Source organism: Oncorhynchus masou, chromosome 27, assembly GCF_036934945.1.
Source record: "Oncorhynchus masou masou isolate Uvic2021 chromosome 27, UVic_Omas_1.1, whole genome shotgun sequence".
Classification (NCBI taxonomy): domain Eukaryota; kingdom Metazoa; phylum Chordata; class Actinopteri; order Salmoniformes; family Salmonidae; genus Oncorhynchus; species Oncorhynchus masou.
The window spans coordinates 28,519,100-28,540,926 of record NC_088238.1 but is presented as its reverse complement, the minus strand read 5'-3'; the positions used below and the strand labels follow the sequence as shown (position 1 = coordinate 28,540,926).

Sequence of the window (21,827 nt, the reverse complement as noted above, 5' to 3'; positions counted from 1 at the left end):
CTGGACCTCCTGACGGGCTACTCCCAGGTTGTAAGGGTAGGTAACAACACATCTGCCACACTGATTCTCAACACAGGGGCCCCTCAGGGGTCCGTGCTTACTCCCTTCCTGTACTCAATGTTCACTCGGGACTGCACGGCCAGGCACGACTCCAACACCATCATTAAGTTTGCAGATGACACAACAGTGGTAGGCCTGATCACCAACAACGACGAGACAGCCTATAGGGATGAGTACAGACACCTGACCATGTGGTGCCAGGACAACAACCTCTTGCTCAACGTGATCAAGACAAAGGAGACGATTGCGAACTACAGGAAAAAGAGGACCAAGCACACTCCCATTCTCATTGATGGGGCTGCAGTGGAGCAGGTTGAGAGCTTCAAGCTCCTTGGTGTCCACATCGCCAACAAACTAACATGGTCCAAGCACACCAAGACAGTCGTGAAGAGGGCACAACAAAACCTATTCCCCCTCAAGAGACTGAAAAGATTTGGCATGGTTCCTCAGATCCTCAAAAGGTTCTACAGCTGCACCATCGAGAGCATCCTGACTGGTTGCATCACAGCCTGTTATGGCAACTGCTCGGCCTCCGACTGCAAGGCACTACAGTGATTAGTGTGAACGGCCAGTACCTCACTGACCCAAGCTTCCTGCCATCCAGGACCTTTATACCAGGCGGTGTCAGATTGTCAAAGACTCCAGCCACCCTAGTCATAGACTGTTCTCACTGCTACCACACGGCAAGTGATACAGGAGCACCAAGTCTAGGTCCAAGAGGCGTCTAAACAGCTTCTACACCCAAGCCATAAGACTCCTGAACACCTAATCAAATGGCTACCCAGACTATTTGCATTGCCCCCCCCCCCCCCTTTACACCACTCCTACTCTGTTGTTATTATCTATGCATAGTCACTTTAATAACTCTATCTACATGTACATATTACCTCAACTTACCAGTGCCCCCACACATTGACTCTGAACCGGTACCCCCCTGTATATAGTCTCGCTATTGTTATTTTACTGCTGCTCTTTAACTACTTGTTGTTTTTTTCTTATTCTTATCTGTTTTTTAAAAACTGCATTGTTGGTTAGGGGCTCATAAGTAAGCATTTCACTGTAATGTAGCATTTCACCTGTTGTGTCAAATTTGATTTGATTTGACCTGGGGTCAAGAGTTGTACACGAGACTGAGGAAGCTGGAAGGTGCAAATGGCTGTAAGTGAAGTGTTCAACTCAAATTCAAGGTGTAATTATACAGAGCAAACCTTTAATCTAAGTCATCTCTGATCTCAGTTAGCGTCTACTACTATGAGCGTAACAATAGAAAACATGTGCTTCCAGTGCCTGGTGACAGGCACTGGAACCACGGAGCAACAAGGCAGGCTGTGTACAATTAACAGAAATATAAATATCACTTCATGGCCTGTGTCCCAAATGGCACCCTATTCTCTGTGCAACACTACTATGGTCACCTCGTAGTGCACTACCTATGGGTTATGGTCAAAAGTAGTGCACTAGGCTGGGAACAGGGTGCCATTTGTGACAATATTTAAGCAGCCATTAATCAGATATAAATAGTGTGAAGCCTTTAGTTGATTAATGAGGTGAGACTTGTGCTAATTACTGTTTCCTTGGCTTGTAATTAGGTTGGCAGAGATAATCAAGATGAATGAACGCTCTGACCCCCTTCTCTTCTCCCCTATAAGGCTCCAGGCATTGTTCTCTACTGTTCTGTCTGTTTTGATTCACTACTACTGCTGCTGCTCAGTCATGTAGCATGTAGCAGCCCTCACCGTGACACATACAATGCTCATAAAGCATAATGCTTATTATGAAGCCACAGACATTACCTATCTACTATTATCCCATCAAAACCATGCATGGCAATAGTCTACTTCAAGTCAGTTCTTCTATGCTGCTCTTATTGTCTATTTAGAGAGTACAGCTCAAATAATGTCTTACAGGTACTATAGAAAACTCTAACATCCCCCTTCCGCGGAGGGGAGCCCGCCCCTTATTGGCCGCCACACACCTTTATCAAACGTAATCAAAAACCCAATAATGACCACCTGGAAAGAGGCGGGACATTCCCAGTAAAAGGTGCTCACCTGCATTCATTAGGCCTCTTTCCACCTACCCAACCAGTTCAACAGAGTCCTACAAATGCTTGTATAGAAAGTAAGTAATGTATGACTGTGTTCTGGCCAATGTCAAGTATATCCCTATTGTAAATGTAGCTCAAATGTATACATTGTTTGTAACTCAATGTGCTAATTGGAGGCCATATTTAAAGCATGCATTATTGCCACAGCCTGAGTGATGTAATACTGATTAGCAACAATCAGTATTACATCAATCAGGCTGTAGCAATAATACATTGTCATTCATCCCCAGAGAAACCATGTTTTTTCTGGTCATAAAACTATTTGAATAATGATGTATTGCTTGAAATTCTGTTTTTATAAAGTATAGTCTCTAACTGTTACATTTAATAATAATCAAATGTAATATGTTAAGGGATGTTTTTATCTATTTGTTATGCTTCACCAGCCTTATTTAGGTTGTTGACCCACTCTTTCATATTGTGCCTCCTCAGATGTTCCTGGGACTTTAAAATCAAGTGCCTAGGCAACTTTTTAAGTTGGGCTTTTATTTACATTTTGGGGAAAACCCCTCAACTGGGAAACCAAATCAACTGGAAGGTAGATTCCGTGACTGATACGTATAGGTTGTCTACATCACCACTACAAATAGTATGAATTTGATTATATTGCTGCACTACTGGATGTCCAGTCTAATACCAATCCCACCCTTAGCTTTCCAGAGATGGTTATACTAGTTTCCTGGGACCACGGTTAGGGAACAACACATTTTTCAATATGAAGGAGACATGTAAATGAACTTTATCAGTCCCAAACCAATATATGCTTTTTTCACTTATTTCATGTATCTGCTTGTACAGCCTCACATTGAGGTGTTTTATCATATTCCTTTCAGGATGGATCTCATGGATGTTCCCCGGGACCACGATGTGACTTGAGGGCTGCCATAAGGGGAAAATGTTTTTTTGTTTTGTTATTTTGGACCAACTGTACTTGTGCTAAATAAATGTAAGTTCTTTACAGTACTATATAATCAACGAATTGTACTTCTATGTGCTAAAATGACCCCACTTAAAGTATACTAGGTGTAGTTGTAAGACATTATTTGAGATGTATTCTATACACTTACAACGTAGAGACACGGAGAGCTACTTGCAAATAGTATGAAATACAGCAGAGGTGTCACTAGATTATCCCATGTGCACTTTAGCTTTGGTGTACTCTTTCAGTACCTCAATACAGACTTTCATCAAACTGGTGTCTTTTATATCAGTGCATTTATATGGTATTGCAGTACATTACATTGCAGTGTTATTATACTAAATCACCTTTGTGTGTGTATATGTGTATGTATATATATGTTTGACATATTTACACACTTGTACTGTAGGCCTGAGTGTTTGTCTGTTTAATTGCCCTGGGATGACTACTGGCATTGCACACTCTCCAAGATTGTTCCAGTTGGAAGTGGTTCTTGTAAGTTGACCTTTTGTGTGAAATGAGAACACGTTGACTAGCAGATATTGAATCCACAATGAACGTGTAAATTAGACAAGAGCTGGAGCAATGCTGTAGTTATTCCACCCTGAAACTGCTGCTCACATTAAGACGAGCTGAAGCCATGATCTGCCTGGCTGCTCTCAAAATGATTGTTTGAAAATATTGTGTGCAAGTCCATAATGCTGTGTTGTGTAGCCTCCTCCACAGCTCCTAGTTGTCCTTCTGTAGGGTTCGAGTAGCCCTGGAATAGGATGCATATTTCCAAACTGCTTTTGCGTCAAGGACCATGTACACAAACTGACATGATGGATTGTTCATTCAAATGAACACCATCCACTTGTACAGAGCAACTGCCAAAAGAGAAGAAACAATAGGGCGTTGGGCCACCACGAGTTGCCAGAACAGCGTCAACGCGCCTTGGCAGAGATTCTACAAAAAAAGACTCTACGAAAAATGCAATTTTGTGTTTTGTTGATGGTGGAAAATGTCCCAGGCGCCGCTCCAGAATCGCTCATAAGTGTTAAATTGGGCTGAGATCTGGTGACACACACACACACACAACCCCTCTTTGAAAGTCAATGAGATCTGTTCTTCAAGCCACGGTAGCCAAAATAATAACTGGGCATTCTTAAACATGGGATGTTGATTGCTCATTTACCTCAGGAACCACGCCTGTTTTCTACATACACTGTATTTTAACATTGTCTTATCAGTTAGCAGACACTCTTATCCAGGGCAACTTACAGTAGTGAACGCATCCATTTTTCATACTGATCCCCCGTGGGAATATAACCCACCACCCGAGTGCAGCAAGAGCCATGTTCTTCCAACTGAGCCACACTTCATATCCCTCATTTACTCGAGTGTTTTTATTTTTGGCAGTTACCTGTACAAATGCAACAACGCTTGGCCTTTCATTTCATGTTTGGCGCCATCTCCTGGTAACCTTGTGGTAGATCTGTAATTAACAGGCAAATACTTCCAGCTTGGAGTAATCGAACAAACTAAATTCTACCAGAGGGGCATATATAAAAAAGAAACAGGACCGGCTAATAGACTTTAATCTCCTTTCACAGCACTTGTGTACAGTATTCAAAAGTTAGATTATTTCACAGTTAAATCAAAAGACTACTTGATGTTAGGAGCAATGTTTAGAGAAAAAAAAACTATGTACAGTCATTCACATTTGACAGTTCAAGCAGAGATATTACATTTGATTTTGAAATGTACATATACACATATGCTACAAATGCCAGAGAAGAAATAAGAGTAGAGCATTTATACAAACTTTAAAGAAGCAGACCAGTATTGAGTAAGCTGAAAGTATTGTTTTTCTAGAAATGTTTTTTTTTTTTTTTTTTGGTCTTCGTGTTCATTTCAGAATGAAACTCAACAGGGAAACAGACTTGCGTTACGAAGTATTCTTATGATTCCGTTTTAACATTATAGCGCACGTGTGTAAGCTACAGCTGTACAATTTGACAGTATATTTCAGCACTATTCGTGCACCCTGTGTGGTTAAAAACATGGCATGGTCTGCAGATAAGGACAACACACAAACGCAACACTAACTTGAGTCAAGTGTAAAACAAACCTTTTCATAAATCCATGCACAGATTTCAGTAGGGATCTTTCACAAAAGCAAAAACTTAAAAAACGCACAATATCTCTCAAGTTAGGATCTGAACAACAATCGATTTCTGCCCCGTCCATTTCCCAGTGAGGGAACATACACCTACCATCTCAGACACTGCAGTCATAAACCCGAGAAAACAGACATGTTGATTATCAATAAAACATAGCCACATCAAAATAAAAAGGCATGCTCGAAACAATAAGTGAACACAAGAGTTAAGACAGACATATACCGTAACGCCTGGCTGACTTCCCAATTGGTGGTTCCTTCGCTATAGTCGACGGGGTTCACTTAACATGTAGAGGGCTGCACAAGTCAGGAGCATAGGGTATAGGGCGGCATCGGTCTATAGACTCGCAGCCGCTCCTTGAAAAGGTGCCTTGAAATGCGGTTCTCACAGGTGCTAGCAACCCCTTAGGACCACGGCTGCAGATCTGCAGACTGATACCGTTGGCATGGAAGTGCTGAGTATGAATGGAAAATACAATCTGTCTTCATTCGAAATAGCCCCCTATCCACTGCACCACTGTTGACCAGCGCCCCATGTCAAAAAGTAGTGCACTATGTAGGGAATAGGGTGCTATTTCAGCAGCCTATCAAGAGGTCTCTTCATCCCGGCGTCTGTGCAGTGACAGCACAGACCTGCCCTGACCAACGTTGAATCTGTTTTAACACACTCCGAACATACTCCAAGACCTCCCAGTCAGAAAACAGATGATCACTTAAATAGGTATAAAACTGCACTTTAAAAAGTAAATATTGTACATTATCAATAGTATTATTTCTAAATGGAAAAATACAATGTGCAATTATGTACAAGCAAAAAAGACCAGCACTTTGGTGTAGGTTGGTTTTTACCTATTAGATGGAACTTTTTGTCATAAAAGAACTTCTAGAGCCAAGCAGCGCATACATTATAAAAAGATGAAGACATTAACTACTATACTGTTAGAATCTTTCAGTTAAAGATGCATCTTTCAAAGACACTCCCTACCAAAGCCGTTGGTCCTCCAATCATAGGTCTTACCTCAGTTGTCTCACAGAGAGTTGCACTAAACCTTGTCAGACTCACCCTGAATTTAATTCTGCTGCTCTATCGATCCCTACATACATGGTCTGAAACTGCCATCCTAGAAGTTGTTTGTGTGACTTCAAAACGAGGGGCATTTGTACAAATCAAATTCAACAGCAATTGGATGGTCTAACAATCTTAACCAGAGTATCAAAGTTGATAATGTCATCCATGTAGGCCCGACTCTGGGACCAATCAGAACGCTCAGAATGTGTTCACATTCTAGAAATCATCAGGGAGGGATGCAAATCCAGACTCATTGTGGAGAAGAAACTTCAGTTGGCCGGAGTGATGTGGATGGGTAGCCAGGCAACAATATACCAGCTTAAGCCTATACTCCTGGACTAAAAATCACTTCCAAAGGTGACACCATTGAACATCAACTCTCCATTGAAAGTGCCTTTTAGTCCAGGATCAGGCTGAGTCTAGCCAAATACAACTGCCCCATGAGGTTACATGATAAAACAAAAAGTGAATCTAAATTACTTATAATAACAGTGAACATAACAGTCATGACTTGGGCTTGGAGGGTTTCTAGACCAGAAGGCCCCGAGTTTCTCCTGGTCAGAGTTTCACCAGGAAATGGTCAGGAAATATTCCTGGCCGTCATCATGACACATTTCCCATGAATCAAACTACAGCCTAGTTACGGTAGGGAAGTGGACGTCGTTTCAGTCAGGGGAACAGAATGTAAACAAGATGGATGCACTCCTGTTTGTTACCTAGGAGACAGTACGTAAGTGGGTCTAACCATTTAACCAACAAATATATATATTGGTGACTATACCAAGTGCACCAACACATATTGGTAACTTACTATATAACCTACCATTAAACCAACAGCTATACCGGTGACTAAATCAGTGGACCAGCGAGCCCAGACAAGAGATGTATATATCCAATAGGAATGGCTCGGAGTGAGCCCACACACACTAATATTCCCAGTCAGTCAGCAGCACAACACAGGAGACAAGTTACAGAGTTGGTCCAGGTCTCCCCTGTTGTGAGTTACCCCTGTGGGTAACAGACTGGGGTGAGAGATGCTACTGGAATGTCACACTGAATTCACCGTATTTTACGTGACACCGTTTTCATTTGGTTGTTCTTAAACAACAAAAAAGGCCATGATAGTGCTCTTTTGTCCCCTTGCATATTTTGACATTTTGGAGGGCTGGGTCTTAAAGACTTTAGTCTTTATGAAGAGGTGCATGGTTCTAGGATTCTATAGCGAGCTAGGTAGGGATCTGTCTGTAGCAGTGATGCTATGGAATTGGCCCTGTGGAGTGTCAATGGATGGCGAGTCATGGTTACTAACAGCTATGAGTTCTCAAAGGGTTCTATGAGTTATCATATAGTTCTATAAGCTCCCATAGGGTTCTAGGAGTTCTAATATAGTTCTACAAGTTCCCATCGGGTTCTATGAGTCTCTAGTGAGTGCCGAATTAAATCCACAGGAAGTGTGGACTAGGCTCTCTCCGGGTCTTCTTTCCCGACACCCCCTAGAGGGCACTCTACGGTGGACATGAGGACCAGATAGGGAGGACTTTTATTCTGGAAAGTGCAGCGCTCCAACCTCTGGCTTCATCTTGAAATACTGGCTGAAGCGAAGGACTGCGTATCTGAAACGAGCGAGCCAATGTACGTCAACGTTAGTAACACAATATCAAGTCAGTGACAATATACATAGCCCACCTGCAAACAGCCCATCTAGCTACCTACCTACCTCATCCCTATACTGTATTTATTTATTTATTTATCTTGCTCCTTCGCACCCCAGTATCTCTACTTGAACATTAATCTTCGGCACATCTACCATTCCAGTGTTTAATTGCTATATTGTAATTACCTCGCCACCATGGCCTATTTAAATAAAGGTGAAATAAAAAAACAAAAAAAAACATGCTGCGTAAGGGCATAACATCAGAAGGTCATTCAGAGTGAAACAAAGTACTCAACATAACATTATCACAGAAACTATGAATATGTTATATCTGCTAGGGCTGTAATGTCATGTCTTTGAGAGCTTGAGACTATAACATTCCATCTGCATTTCGGACAACATTTTGTTACTGACAAAGCCTTGTTCTGGTCAATGTTCTCTACCTCTATAGTACTCGAAATACCCCAATGCAAGTTGAAATGAATACAGCAGAACAATTGCTGACACCATTCAAACCAATGAGGGTTCGGAACTACACAGCCAATTATCTCAAAAGCATATTTTTGCAGACAGAACCTTATAGTGCCAAGCTCTCGACTCGTCTCTGGATCAAAACCTACATTTCTGAAGCCACTTACCCCAGGAAGTCAAAATCAATGGTGGAGAACTCTGCCTGAATCAGAGCCCATAGGCCCCAGAAGAAATGAGATGCCTGGAGAGAGGGGGAAAAGAATGGAGGATAGTCATGTTATTAAATGTGGTTCAGTGTTCATAGTCCTGACTAGAATGGAAATCTTTAACACCGTTGTCACAGCAAACATGACAAAGCCCATAGTAACAACCAACAAAGGCGTTGTCTACCGCGGAAACCAAGGCTACCACTTCTATCTACAGTAAACACACGTGTAGTTACCAAAGGAGGAGGTAGGGCCTCAGTCTCAGGTGGAGTTGGGATAGTCACCCAGGAGGGTGCTACTGTTGACTGTGCAAAATCAGAATTCGAGGATCGTCCTGGAAATCTCTAAGGAGCATGCTATTGAGTCTCCCTACTTCAAAACCAGAACAGCAAGCTTCTTTTGCTGTTTGTTTAGCCTATGGATTTGCGGCCCTACCCCCATGTATAGCTAACGTATGGATAATACCCCCAGGGACTCTATTGTCCATAACAAGGCTCAACTCTTCTCATTCGTTTTCCACACGTTTGCAAGGTCACTTCTCTCTATGTGACATTGTGTAAAAAAGTCGATCTAGTATGGTCCCTCCTTTGATCTATTGCTATTCAAACGCTTTGGAACGTTCTTCAGCTAAGCTGTCGTGTAAAGTACACTGGTAAATTAGCAGTGATGCACTTCCGTTGGACAGCAAACAGTCAGCCAATTAGAAAGATTTACAAAACCATTTATCCTGCTTCATTTGTCTCTCATTTGCAGGTCTACTATGTGTTTCTTTCAAAGTTCTCCTCTGCCTTTCAATTCCCAGGGGACATACCTTCTAGATGTGTCTATGTGTTCAGGGAAACAACAATCTCTGCTAGGTACCAGAGGAGACAGTTCAACACAATAGACTACACTGCCCTAACCATTGATTAAAGGCCCAACCAATTAACCTTGAGCGATTGGCCCGAACACACACATCCTTGTGCAATTGATTTGTGTTGGGTACATTGTGTCGTTTCTCTGAAAGAAGTGAGCGGAGAAGAGAGGAGGGGATGAAGAAAGAGGGTTGAAGGGCAGAGCAGTGAACTGAGAACACCAAACAGACGGAGATGACTGGCATTAAAGATTTCCTTGTTGAAAAGCTTCAAAAAAGAGCCTTTCAACTTTACCTAGGAATGTTACTGGCTGATTTCCCGGTGTCAAAGTCTCACTAAACATCAGTCTAATACTTCATCTTGTAAACAAAACTCAAATAAAAATGTGACAAATGTACGAAGGTTCGCCAACGTAGTCTTGGGTGGAAAACACAAATTAACTACACGAAAAAAAGGAGGCGTGAACTCACCAGGGAGAAGCGGTTGACCTGTACGTAGAGCACCTCCACCTCTGTCTCAGTGACCTCTGACCCTTGACCTTTGTGTTCCTTATAGGCCTCCAAGTAGGAGCGCAGCCACTGCAGCTGCAAACTCCGCTCTGGGTAGTGGCTGTAGTCTACCTCATTCAGACCTACACAGGACACACACACACACGCTAAGTAAAAGGTCAAACACACAAACGCTTAGTACAATGACCAAACAAGCTTAACACACTGACCATAATATAATAATTTAGCAGATGGTTTTATCCAAAGCAGTCATGAGTGCACATTTTACGCGTGGCCCTTGGAATTGAACCCACCATCCTAGCATTGCAAGTGCCATGCTTTAGCAACTGAGCTACAGTGGACCACAACAGATACTGTACACGCAGCACTTAGTAAAATGACCAATGAGCATTCGCACTTGGCAACGTGACCCAAAACACACACACACTCACCTGCAAATTCATTGAAGTGGTTCCCAATGTCATAGGCTTGGTAATTGTACCCAGCGTATTCGTAGTCAATGAACTTGACATTTTCTGAAAGGAGCAGAGAGGAAGGTTTGTTTAGTACAGGACAGAGACCCGTCACATTAGAAATGATAAAGCTGTGCATTATTAACCCATTATCATCCCTCTCTCTAGTCTAAGTGGTTCTGAAGCCCCACCGACAGCCTACTGTAAATACCGTAGGCCTCTGGGGTTGAGGAGTAAGAGTTTGCATTTTGAAGGGAAGTAAAAATAACAAAGACAAGGAAGTTGATAAAAATGCAGACACATAGAAAGTGGGCAGACAGACATATAGGCCTAACTGATGCAGACATGCAGTTTGCCTGGTCCTAAACAGGTAAATGTGCTTTAGCTGATTCCTCTGACTGGCGTGGTCATGACAGTGGTTGTCATGTAATATAAGTCAGAGTTAGCTAAAAAAAAAAAACATTCAGAAGTAGGACCAGCTTCCACCCAGTTTGAATTTCAATGTGCTCTGGAAAAAGTTTAACTGATATTTTCAAAATAGAAATCAAAAAGAGATTGATTTTATGTTCTCCTTCTCAGTTTCACTTCCATTTTTTTGTGCCATTATATAAAAGTGGGGGGGATCCCAATTCCACCGTAGGCTACAGGAACCAGTAATGTGATTGAAAAATGGATTGGATTATCCAATTCAGAAGACATGGTCAGTTATCAACTTTTTCCAGGAAATCTCCTGATTGGCTTCGCAAACAAATTAGCTCACAGATGCCATTATACACAGAGGAATAATGTAGCATTTTTACATGTTTAGTTTTTGCTGTTTGGTTAGTGAGATGTTAGAAATAAATACACAGAGGAATATGAAAAGGAGTCGAAATGCGTCATTTAAAAAAAGTTTAGAAATCTATATTACTTTCCACGGCTAGATTGGTTCATATGCCGTTGTGGAACTTGCAGTGGAACTGGTTTGGTAAAAGGTCATGCGTTGAGGAAGTGATTGTGGTGGAAAGATGGAAAAAGACGCACCATGCAGAAGGAATGTGGTGTTGGGAGGTAAAGAGACACAACACTGCCCTCTAGCGAAGAAACAGTGCACAAGGTGATGTCAACATGCAAAGCCTTACCCCCAAAATCTAACTTGAAAGAGCTGTTTTAGCTCTCTCCCTGACAACAAAAATACCCAGTCAAATGCTTTTGGGTCTTTATCATTTAATAATTTAATTTACTATGCAGGTCATATTCAAGAGTGCTTGTTGAAGCACCTTAAATTACAAATGTGTTTGTCACAGTACAGTTCCACATACAGTGTGTGTATGAGTGTTTTGGTGTGTGTTTCTGAGGTTGACTTAGTAAAGACACGTGAGATGGTTACCGGACGCCGGGCGGTCCTAGCAGGACACAACAGAACACCTCCAGTCAGTGGCTAGTAGCCCTGTACAGCAGACGAAAAGGTTTGGGCAAACTCACATCCATCACACACACAGACACAGACACACTCTCTCGCATTCACACACACAACCACGGTCACACAAACTGCAGAAACTGCCACTTCTCTCCTCTCCTTTGGTCTCTCACACTTCCCCCTTTTCGGAACAGGCCCCTTCAAAGTTACACTCTGATTGGTCCACATGGGACCTAATGGCACGACACCTCCCTGCTCTTATGTAAATGAGATAATTGAGTGGCTTCCTGTTGTAAACTAAGCAGCACGGGTTTGAGTCTCGGGGACTTGGGGCAGAATTTGACTACTTCTCTCCCTTCGTCACCTGACTTGACTGAGAGCAGAAAGATAAACAGAGCAATGAGGCCTTGGGGGGAAGAAAAAAAGAAGGGGAGGACACTTTTTCAGATTAATGAGACAAACAACCCTGCTCTCTTATTGGGTGAACTGAAACGACTCTTGTAAACATCTTAAATCATTTTAAAGTTTCCCTAATCTTTCAATTTAGTCTGTTTCAGAGGGTAAATTGCTTTGTTATTGTTGGAAGGAAGAGGCTTCCCTCTGCTCTCACAGAGAGACCGTACTAAAATACTCGCTGAGAGACTGTGGTTGAAAAAGCTGTGTGTGCTCTGCCTACACTTTAACTGTAGTTAGTTATGTTATCAGCAATTATTTTTTGTTATTGCCAAAGCTTGAGGTTTCCCTCCCTCTCATAAAACAGAAAAGAGCTACCCTGTCACCAAGTAAGCCAGCTGTGGTCTAGCACTGGGTTGGATAACAGTATGGTAAAGAGCTAGCACTGGGTTGGATAACAGTATGGTAAAGAGCTAGCACTGGGTTGGATAACAGTATGGTAAAGAGCTAGCACTGGGTTGGATAACAGTATGGTAAAGAGCTAGCACTGGGTTGGATAACAGTATGGTAAAGAGCTAGCACTGGGTTGGATAACAGTATGGTAAAGAGCTAGCACTGGGTTGGATAACAGTATGGTAAAGAGCTAGCACTGCAAGGGCCGTCAGTCACGGAGTGAATGTACTAAGAGCAAATGGTGCACTGAGCTAGCTAACACAGAGAGGTCAGTCACTGTCTGAGTGAAATGAGTGAGATAGGCCCTACTGCTGCTCTGAGCTGAGGCGTAGAACAGTGGTGTGTTCTGAACTGGGTCCGTCAACCCTCCCTCTGGCTGGCCAGCCACTCCCTCCTGTCACTCTTAGGAGAGAAAAGCTGGACACGAGCTGTGAGATCATCCCGCCCCCTCACCGAACAGATCAGCGAAGGGGTAGACAGTGCTCTCCCCCATTCCCATGTTTTCTCAGGTAAAAACCAGCTGAATCCCTCTCCCCCACCTTAGCCTCAGGTAAGAATGCTCTCCTCCACCACCCTCCGGTAAAAGCACCCCACAACTCCCTCTGCAACCATTGGCCACCTGGCGGGTAGTCTGGTCTGAGACCATTTCTACTTGCATCCTCGTTGTACACGGGCGGCCGTTAGTACCGAAGGCATTCACAACACAAACAAAACAGCATTCCCAAAGAACCACAAATAAAAACATGTATTGATAAAAATGTAAATGGGCTACGGAGCTCCCTCCCTTCCCACCCTTAGCTAGCATGACCATGATGGGCAAAGCCTGTTGGCTCTGTGATGGTAGTTGGCTACACAAGATGCACTAAAGCCAGGGCCCTGTTCAGTTGAGCAAAACAGGAGAAAACACTTTGAAACAAACCAAAATAAGCCAATTTAACAACTTTGGATACTTCATACCTCCTCTGTTTCAGAATGTCCTCTCAAAATGTTTACCTACTGAACACTATGGTCAGTCCTTCCTGTGGTTTGTGACTGGGAGAAAGCCGTGCAGAGCAGGAGTGCAGTGCCTCAAATCTATTTTAACTCCAGAACTAAACTAAAATTAAATTTGGAAAATCAGAATTGGAATTTCAGTCGACTTCCTGAATTGACTGAATTTAAAAATGGAATTGACCCCAAACTCTGGTGCAGTATACGAAATCAGGCCTACCTGTGACTGGGTAGTGGTGGACAGTGCAATAGTGGCTAGGTGCAGTGCAGTATGTTTGAGCATGCAGGGTGAAACTCACCTCCTTGCTGATTATAGATTATGTTCTTACACAGCAGGTCATTGTGGCAGAGGACTACAGGAGAGCCCAGCACAGACAGACTCTGCTGCATCCACACCATCTCTTCCCTCAGTCGCCTTCGACTAGGCACCTCACTGTTTAACCTGGGGATGGAGGGAGAGGGTGGAGGTAGAAAGGAAAGAGAGCGAAAGAGGCAGAGAAACGGGGGGGGGGGGGGGGGGGAGAAAGAGAGATTACCAAAGTACACAGGGAAAGAAGTAGAGGTGTTGCGCAATAGCAGAGGTACCGTATTATTGTTCCATATCGAACCAATAAAAGAAGAGGGTTGGAATCTGCTAGAAAACTGACATCAGTCAAGAGTAAACTCTTGAACACGTAATCTCAGATCAATAAACTATGACTGCATAGAGGAGTCTTGTAAAAGGCTTGAAACTCCAAGAATAGTGCATAATCTCCAATCCACATGACTTGATTAAAAGGGTCAACATCCCAAACTAAAACTGTACAGTATTTTTTTATTTAACTAGGCAATGATACATATTGTTCCTGAATAGTGGGTGTGGTTTGAGTGACAGGGGGGCTCGTCCTCTTCAGGTAAACACACCTGGTGAAGCAATGTGAGGAATGGAAGACACTCACTGTGCAATCGCTCAGGCATGCCTGAGGTCACAGGACAAGCATCTCTCGTATAACTCTAGTGTTCCATTCAATAGCTTCCTGGTGGAAAGTTCCAAACTAGAGCCCCAGGGAGTTTCCTCATCACTATGTAAACAGACCTTACCTAGAAAAACTCCTGGCCATGTTAATGAGTCATAAAGTAGGAAATAGGTGGAGGCAAAATATTCAAGCATCAATAATAACAGTTTTATACCCTTAAAAAGGTATTGATGAGAAACCTCCAGATTTCAGGTGTCCCGAGAAAGATAACGCAGTCCTCCTATCTAGACCTCAACTATGTCCCAATAGCTCAACTAGCACACTATTCAGTGTGCATGGCATGAATACGCCAACACAGGCCTTCATACCCCCGTACCATGCAGGTCTGGATATTGGGACCCAGTTCATTTCCTTATCTACACCACTCACCTCATGTTCATCTCTGGGTCTTGGAAGAACTTGGGCACCAGGGCGAAGTACTTGCCCATGGTCAGCCACAGGTCTGACTGGGGCACCCATCCGTTGTGAGCATGGATGGCATGGTACTTAGCCAGCTGCCTCGCGATGAGCCTGTAGGGTGGTGGAAGCCATGTGAGTCGGCGATAGGGGGTTTTGAGAAGAGGGACCAATTCTTGAGGCCAAGACCGTAAAACTCTTACTTCAGTACTAGCTTATACACTAGAGGCCATATTTGTAAAGAATCCCAGAATTTAATGAAAGTCAGGTCATAGGAGAAACCCAAGACTGCCAACTCGCTAAGCTTAAGGTGAGTTCACACCTACGGATGAGGCTATATTTGTCTATGTACTTTGGTGTACCCGATATTGGACACTTGTGAACTGAATGCATAGCCCTGGAGCGGTTGGGCTTTAGCTAAAGAATGGTTCTGTAACCAGAGCCAGGATGGGCTTTCAATCACAGTCCTGACCTGTAGCTATCTATCTATGGCCCATGTTTCCACTGTTAGTAATGTTCCTCAAGGGAACAAGTCACATTACCTTACCATGCGGACTCACCCATATATTAGGTTCACAGAAGCACCACACCTTACATGACAATGCCAGAGATTATGGAACGTGTAAAAGTGTGGTTTCACCTGAACATGAATTCAAAAGGTGTGGTGTACATAGAGCACTGCCTGTTTTATGTGGGAGTAGTTCTTCTACGATTAGGGCCTAGTAGGATAGCACACGCTCCAGCAGGTACATCTCTCCAGTCACCCCCAAAACCAATTCTTTCTTTGGCCGCCTCTCCTTCCAGTTCTCTGCTGCCAATGACTGGGACGAACTACAAAAAGCACTGAAACTGGAAACACTTATCTCCCTCACTAGCTTTAAGCACCAACTGTCAGAGCAGCTCACAGATTACTGCACCTGTACATAGCCCACATATATTTTAGCCCAAACAACTACCTCTTTCCCTACTGTATTTAATTTATTTTGCTCCTTTGCACCCCATTATTTTTATTTCTACTTTGCACATTCTTCCATTGCAAATCTACCATTCCAGTGTTTTACTTGCTATATTGTATTTACTTTGCCACCATGGCCTTTTTTTGCCTTTACCTCCCTTATCTCACCTCATTTGCTCACATCGTATATAGACTTGTTGATACTGTATGTTTGTTTTACTCCATGTGTAAGTCTGTGTTGTTGTATTTGTCGAACTGCTTTGCTTTATCTTGGCCAGGTCGCAATTGTAGATGAGAACTTGTTCTCAACTTGCCTACCTGGTTAAATAAAGGTGAAATAAAAAAATAGCTCAGAGTTTCTACTCTTTTCTATCCAAACCTAAGGGTTATGGGGGGGGGGGGTTGTACTCAGCGCGGTGGGCTATCTGTCGCTGTACCTGGATGTGGGCAGGCTGCGGATGTGTTCGGGTTCCAGCGCCTGGCCCTGTAGGAACTCATAGCAGAGGCCGTTGTTGAAGGTACAGTAGAGACGAGGGGCACAGCGGTGTGCGTGGAGCGTCCGGAAACTCTTCACCTCGTTCTCCCGGTCCACAAACAGCTCTGTCTTGTTGCCATAGATACGCACCAGGACCACATCCTGCATGACCCCGCCCACGTAGCAGCCCAGCAACTTATTGGTGATTCCATCTGTGAAGAACTGAGAGAAAAAGATGATTGGAAGACGCATCTAATGCCTCAGTATAAAATACATATATTTAGGACAATTGACTCAGTTATTCATAGGCTTATGTCAAGTCATGCAGGATTTCATAACAGGGATGGCTATAGACCCCTATTATATAGCTGGTTTACTATAGGTATCCTATACTACAGGTACAGTTGACTTCCTGTCAGGTAGGCTACAGCTTTATCATATTTCGATTAATACTACGGATGAGGACATTTCTAAATACGAATATGTCTGCAAGCGCGGCCCCCTACCATTCACACACAGTATCCTGCCACCTACTGCAGTATCATTTTCATCCTGGGACTGAATTCTATGGTTCCTTTTATAGGTTTGTCAATTGATTTTGGATCCGAGGGAAAAACAAAAGGACCCCAGAATGCATTGACGGAAAAGAGGAATTGTCTGGGTGGGTTTAAACCCAATGGTTCTTTTCATCCCCAATGAACACTGGAACATTTCTGGGGGGGGCAGGCATTCCATCCCTGATCGTATACACCATCAGGGATTGACCATGAGCAGAGAGGCATGTCCGGAATTTTATTTTGCAGGAGGAAGCCAAGGCTGGCATGTGCTGAGTCCTTGCTTTGTGAATGAAAAGAGGCAGGGTGATTGTGTGTGTGTCTACCCTGCCCACAACACTCCCCCTAGAGCTGTGTTTACATAGAGAAACCACACCCCCATTCTGTGTTCATCAAGACGACCACCCAGTTGTTTTTATTTAGGATGTGGAAACTGCAATTGCCCCAATCGTGAGGCTCTTGTATGGTCACTAGTCTGACAATACCGCCCGTTTAACGATCAGCATGCATGACAGACTTGTTCTACTTGTTTACATAAGCGAGGTGGTGTAAACCTGTGTGGTGGGTTAGTGAAAGTTTGCCAAGAACAAACCACATGACGAGTGGGTGATAAGACTAGTGAATGGAAAACTATGTCCTGATGCAAATTAACCAACTAGGCTATGTTTCCTTTCTCAAAAGTGTGTTCACCATTTAAACAAGTCCAACTTTAAAATCACACAGAGCCCAGGAGAAACTCAGATTGGATTAAGTAGTATGTTCCTCTCAATCTACACACAACACCCCATAATAACAAAGCAAAAACATATTTACAACATTTTTTGCAAATGTATTATAAAAATGTTAAAAAAATCTCACATTTACATAAGTATTCAGACCCTTTACTCAGTACCTTGTTGAAGCACCTTTGGTAGCGATGATATCCTCGAGTCTTCTTGGGTATGACGTTACAAGCTTGGCACACCTGTATTTGGGGAGTTTCTCCCATTCTTCTCTGCAGATCCTCTCAAGCTCTGTCAGGTTGGATGGGGAGTGTTGCTTCACAGTTATTTTCAGGTCTCTCCAGAGATGTTCGATCTGGTTCAAGTCCGGGCTCTGGCTGGGCCACTTAATTATGGACATTCAGAGACTTGTCCCGAAGCCACTCCTGCGTTGTCTTGGCTGTGTGCTTAGGGTCGTTGTCCTGTTAGAAGGTGAACCGTCTCACCAAACTGAGGTCCTGAGCACTCTGGAACAGGTTTCCATCAAAGATCTCTGCACTTTGCTCGGTTCATCTTTCCCTCGATTAACGATCGGGCTATTCTGACTAGTCTCCCAGTCCCTGCTGCTGAAAAGCATCCCCACAGCATGATGCTGCCACCACCATATTTCACTGTAGGGATGCTGCCAGGTTTCTTCCAGATGAGACACTTGGCATTCAGGCCAAAGAGTTCAATCTTGGGTTCATCAGACCAGATAATCTTGTTTCTCATGGTCTGAGAGTCCTTTAGCGGGCTGTCATGTGCCTTTTACTGAGGAGTGGCTTCCGTCTGGCCACTCTACCATAAAGGCCTGATTGGTGGAGTGCTGCAGAGATGGTTGTCCGGTCCCAGAAGGACAACCATCCTTGGAAGAACCATCTCTGTGGAGATGGAACTCTGCAGCTCTGTCCAAGTGACCATCGGGTTCTTGGTCACCTCCCTGACCTAGGTCCTTCTCCCCCGATTGCTCAGTTTGGCCGGCGGCCAGCTCAAGGAAGAGTCTTGGTAGTTCCAAACTTCTCCCATTTAAGAATGATGGAGGCCACTGTGTTCTTGGGACCTTCAATGCTGTGGAAATGTGTTGGTACCCTCCCCCAGAGCTGTCCCTCGACACAATCCTGTCTCGGAGCTCTACAGACAATTCCTTTTACCACATGGATTGGTTTTTGCTCCGACATGCACTGTCAACTGTGGGGATGTTATATAGACGGGCGTGTGCCTTTCCAAATCATGTCCAATCAATTGAATTTCCCACAGGTGGACTCCAATCAAGTTGGAGAAAATCTCAAGAAAGATCAATGGAAACAGGATGTACCGGAGCTCAATTTTGAGTCTCATAGCAAAGGGTTGAATACTTATGTAAATCAGGTATTTTTTTATATTTTTTTTAATTATAAATTAGCACAAATGTCTAAAAACCTGTTTTCGCTTTGTCATTGTGGGTTATTGTGTGTAAAAAATATTTTATACATTTTGGAATACGGCTGTAACGTAACAATGTGGAAAAGGGGAAGGGGTTTGAATACTTTCCGAATGCACTATGTGAAAATTGTGCATTTCTACATTTTGTAGTAAAAAAATAGTTATATAGGAAGATGTGTCCCCAATGAGGTCAACCAATTAGTAGACAATGCCCACTCATAATTGGTGATGGGGTGGTGTTGGAGATGATGAATATGAAGTGGGAAAATGTACATTTTTTTTTCATCGCTCCACCCTTTCCTAGTGGCTAAAAATCGAATAATTCACTTAATGTGACAAAACAAGCACGTATAGTGTCGAGTCATTGTACCATCTACACCGCTGTGAAATATATTTTCCATTACCAAAATGTATTTGGTATTTTCAGCTGTTTGAAGCTGGTGTACAAAACTGAAAGTAAAATAATCACAAACAAAACTTATCAGGAAGCCTGGAAAAAAATGCACTTTCAATGAGAATAACAGATCCAAAGAACTCACATTTCTATGTGAATTTAGTCAGGTTGCCCAAAAAGTGACATATTGCAGCTTTAAGAGAGTGATTTTAGGTTGTCATTACATTATTGGTTTAAGTCTGTACACTATTGATAAAAACATTTGGCCACTTTATAATGTAATAATCAATGCATAGTGAGCCAAAACTATTATTTTGTGTTAAGCATATTTATTAAATGATCAGCATTTATTACATTAAAAATTTAAGTTATACAATTATTAGGAGCCCATTACTTTATTGGCAGTTATTACATTATCAGTTGCGACAGGGTTTAAACATTTACATTTTTGAAGTATCGATGCGTCAAAGTATCAAAAGTCAGAGGTTAATAAAAAATAAAACTTACCTCATTCATAGATATTGATAGGTGAAGTTTTGCTGCAATATGCAACTTTTTGGGCGACCTACACAGAATGTGCGTTATAGATCTATCAGTCTTATTGAAAGCAAGTCTAAGAAGCGGTAGATATGTTCTGTGTGCGCTATTTCTATGCTTCCGTTTTTTCCCTTTGTACACCAATATATTTCAAAGCGGTTCAGATGGTTCAATGACTCTACGTGCTTGTTTTGTCAATAACCAGGCAATGGCAGAGCGATTTCTGCATAGTGCATATTCAAAAGCCCCAACTCTTACTCTAAACAATAACACGCATAGTTCACTGCGGTACTGTTTTGGAAAGATGAGGAACGTATCTTTCATATCAGCAAGTACTGAATATAGATAAATTACGACACATGTATAGGTTTAGTGTACCCACACGGTCATATCTCCATGTTACAGCGCTTGTTTACGGAAGACAGACGGACGACGTCGCCACCTGTGCTAATTAGTCATCTAGCGTGCACCGAATACCAGTGTGTAAACTAACAGGAGAAGAAGTGTAGTTCGTCACCTGGAGGCAAGCATTGAATGGACTGCTACAGCAAGTAGCAAACGTTTTTATTTTAACGTTTATATATCGCTGACAAAGACAAGGGGTATATCACAATGTTTCGAAAACCGTTTCAAAAGCGATGGTTGACGTTTTTAAACGTTAAAACACAGCGTCGGAATTGTAGTTTACACGGGCGCCAAATGTGGGCGAATGTAATGTGGCTGAAGGGTTTTTGAGATCTAGTCTGCGCTCAGCTCCTTTTTGGAGTTGAGTTAACGTTACTTGGCAACCAGTCCCACTACTCATGATCATAGATCCCTGGAAGTTGTCTTGAACTGGCACTTAATATTACAAAGACATAAGAAGATTGGCACCAGATCAAATGCATAGCTAGCTGTTTGTCAACTACTAAACCTGGCCAATTGTGTTTTGTGCCAGATGACGCCTATAATAGCCTTGAATTTGATAGAAGCTTTGTTGCAATCTCTTGATGTGATACAGGACGCACAGTGAGTTACTTACTGATCTTACTAGATCATGCAAACTACGTCAAGCAAGAGGCCTATGAATTCCACTGCCTCTTTTCATCCGTCAATCGGCTGGCTTGAATGCTACACTGTTGCTAGCTAGCAAGTTGACGCAGCTTCTATTTAAAAAGGCGCAACACTCCAGTTTCAGAATTATGTAATAGCTGCCTGGTAAGCAGTATGCGACAGATGACGACTGACTAGTCTCTTACGGTCATCGTAGAAAAATATTATTAATTAATACGTCGAATGTGACAAATGTAATACCTTCATTTTGACCTCGGATGGTTTCCAGAACGGTCTCAGTTCCTTGATCAATCTCAATGCACCAGATCTGTAATCGTTCTCGTCTAACGTGACATCTATTTTGGGTACAGCGGGCGCCTCGTCGGGTACATGAATGTAGTTGGCCATAATGAAAGGTTCCGGCTAAATTGACAAGAAGTTCACTGTAGGCGGCTGCAAATGCGTTTGTATGAACAATTGCTAGGCTGCGGAGGTTAAAAGTCTACTCGCTTCTAGTGCGGCAACGCCTCTCAGAAAATCCAACCCATAAAAATAACTGATCTGCAGTGCATGCTGGGAAATCCGTGACTCACCAATCGCCATCAA

General features: G+C 42.8%; 1 protein-coding gene across 2 annotated transcripts; it reads right to left on the bottom strand.

The window, feature by feature from the left end:
• Positions 1 to 4,650: 4,650 nt before the first annotated feature.
• On the bottom strand, positions 4,651 to 21,759 carry LOC135515951 (ethanolamine kinase 1-like). Of its 2 annotated transcripts, none has more exons than XM_064939842.1 (8): positions 21,483 to 21,759; positions 16,505 to 16,764; positions 15,086 to 15,226; positions 14,000 to 14,142; positions 10,445 to 10,528; positions 9,975 to 10,135; positions 8,612 to 8,685; positions 4,651 to 7,932 (listed from the first exon to the last, which is right to left on the bottom strand). In XM_064939842.1, the coding sequence occupies exons 1-8, from the start codon at positions 21,627 to 21,629 to the stop codon at positions 7,860 to 7,862; spliced, it is 1,083 nt and encodes a 360-aa protein (XP_064795914.1). In that variant the 5' UTR covers positions 21,630 to 21,759; the 3' UTR covers positions 4,651 to 7,859. The 2 variants fall into 2 exon arrangements, with proteins under 2 accessions (XP_064795914.1, XP_064795915.1); XM_064939843.1 differs by lacking the exon at positions 21,483 to 21,759 and adding an exon at positions 20,160 to 20,271.
• Between the last annotated feature and the right edge of the window lie 68 nt (positions 21,760 to 21,827).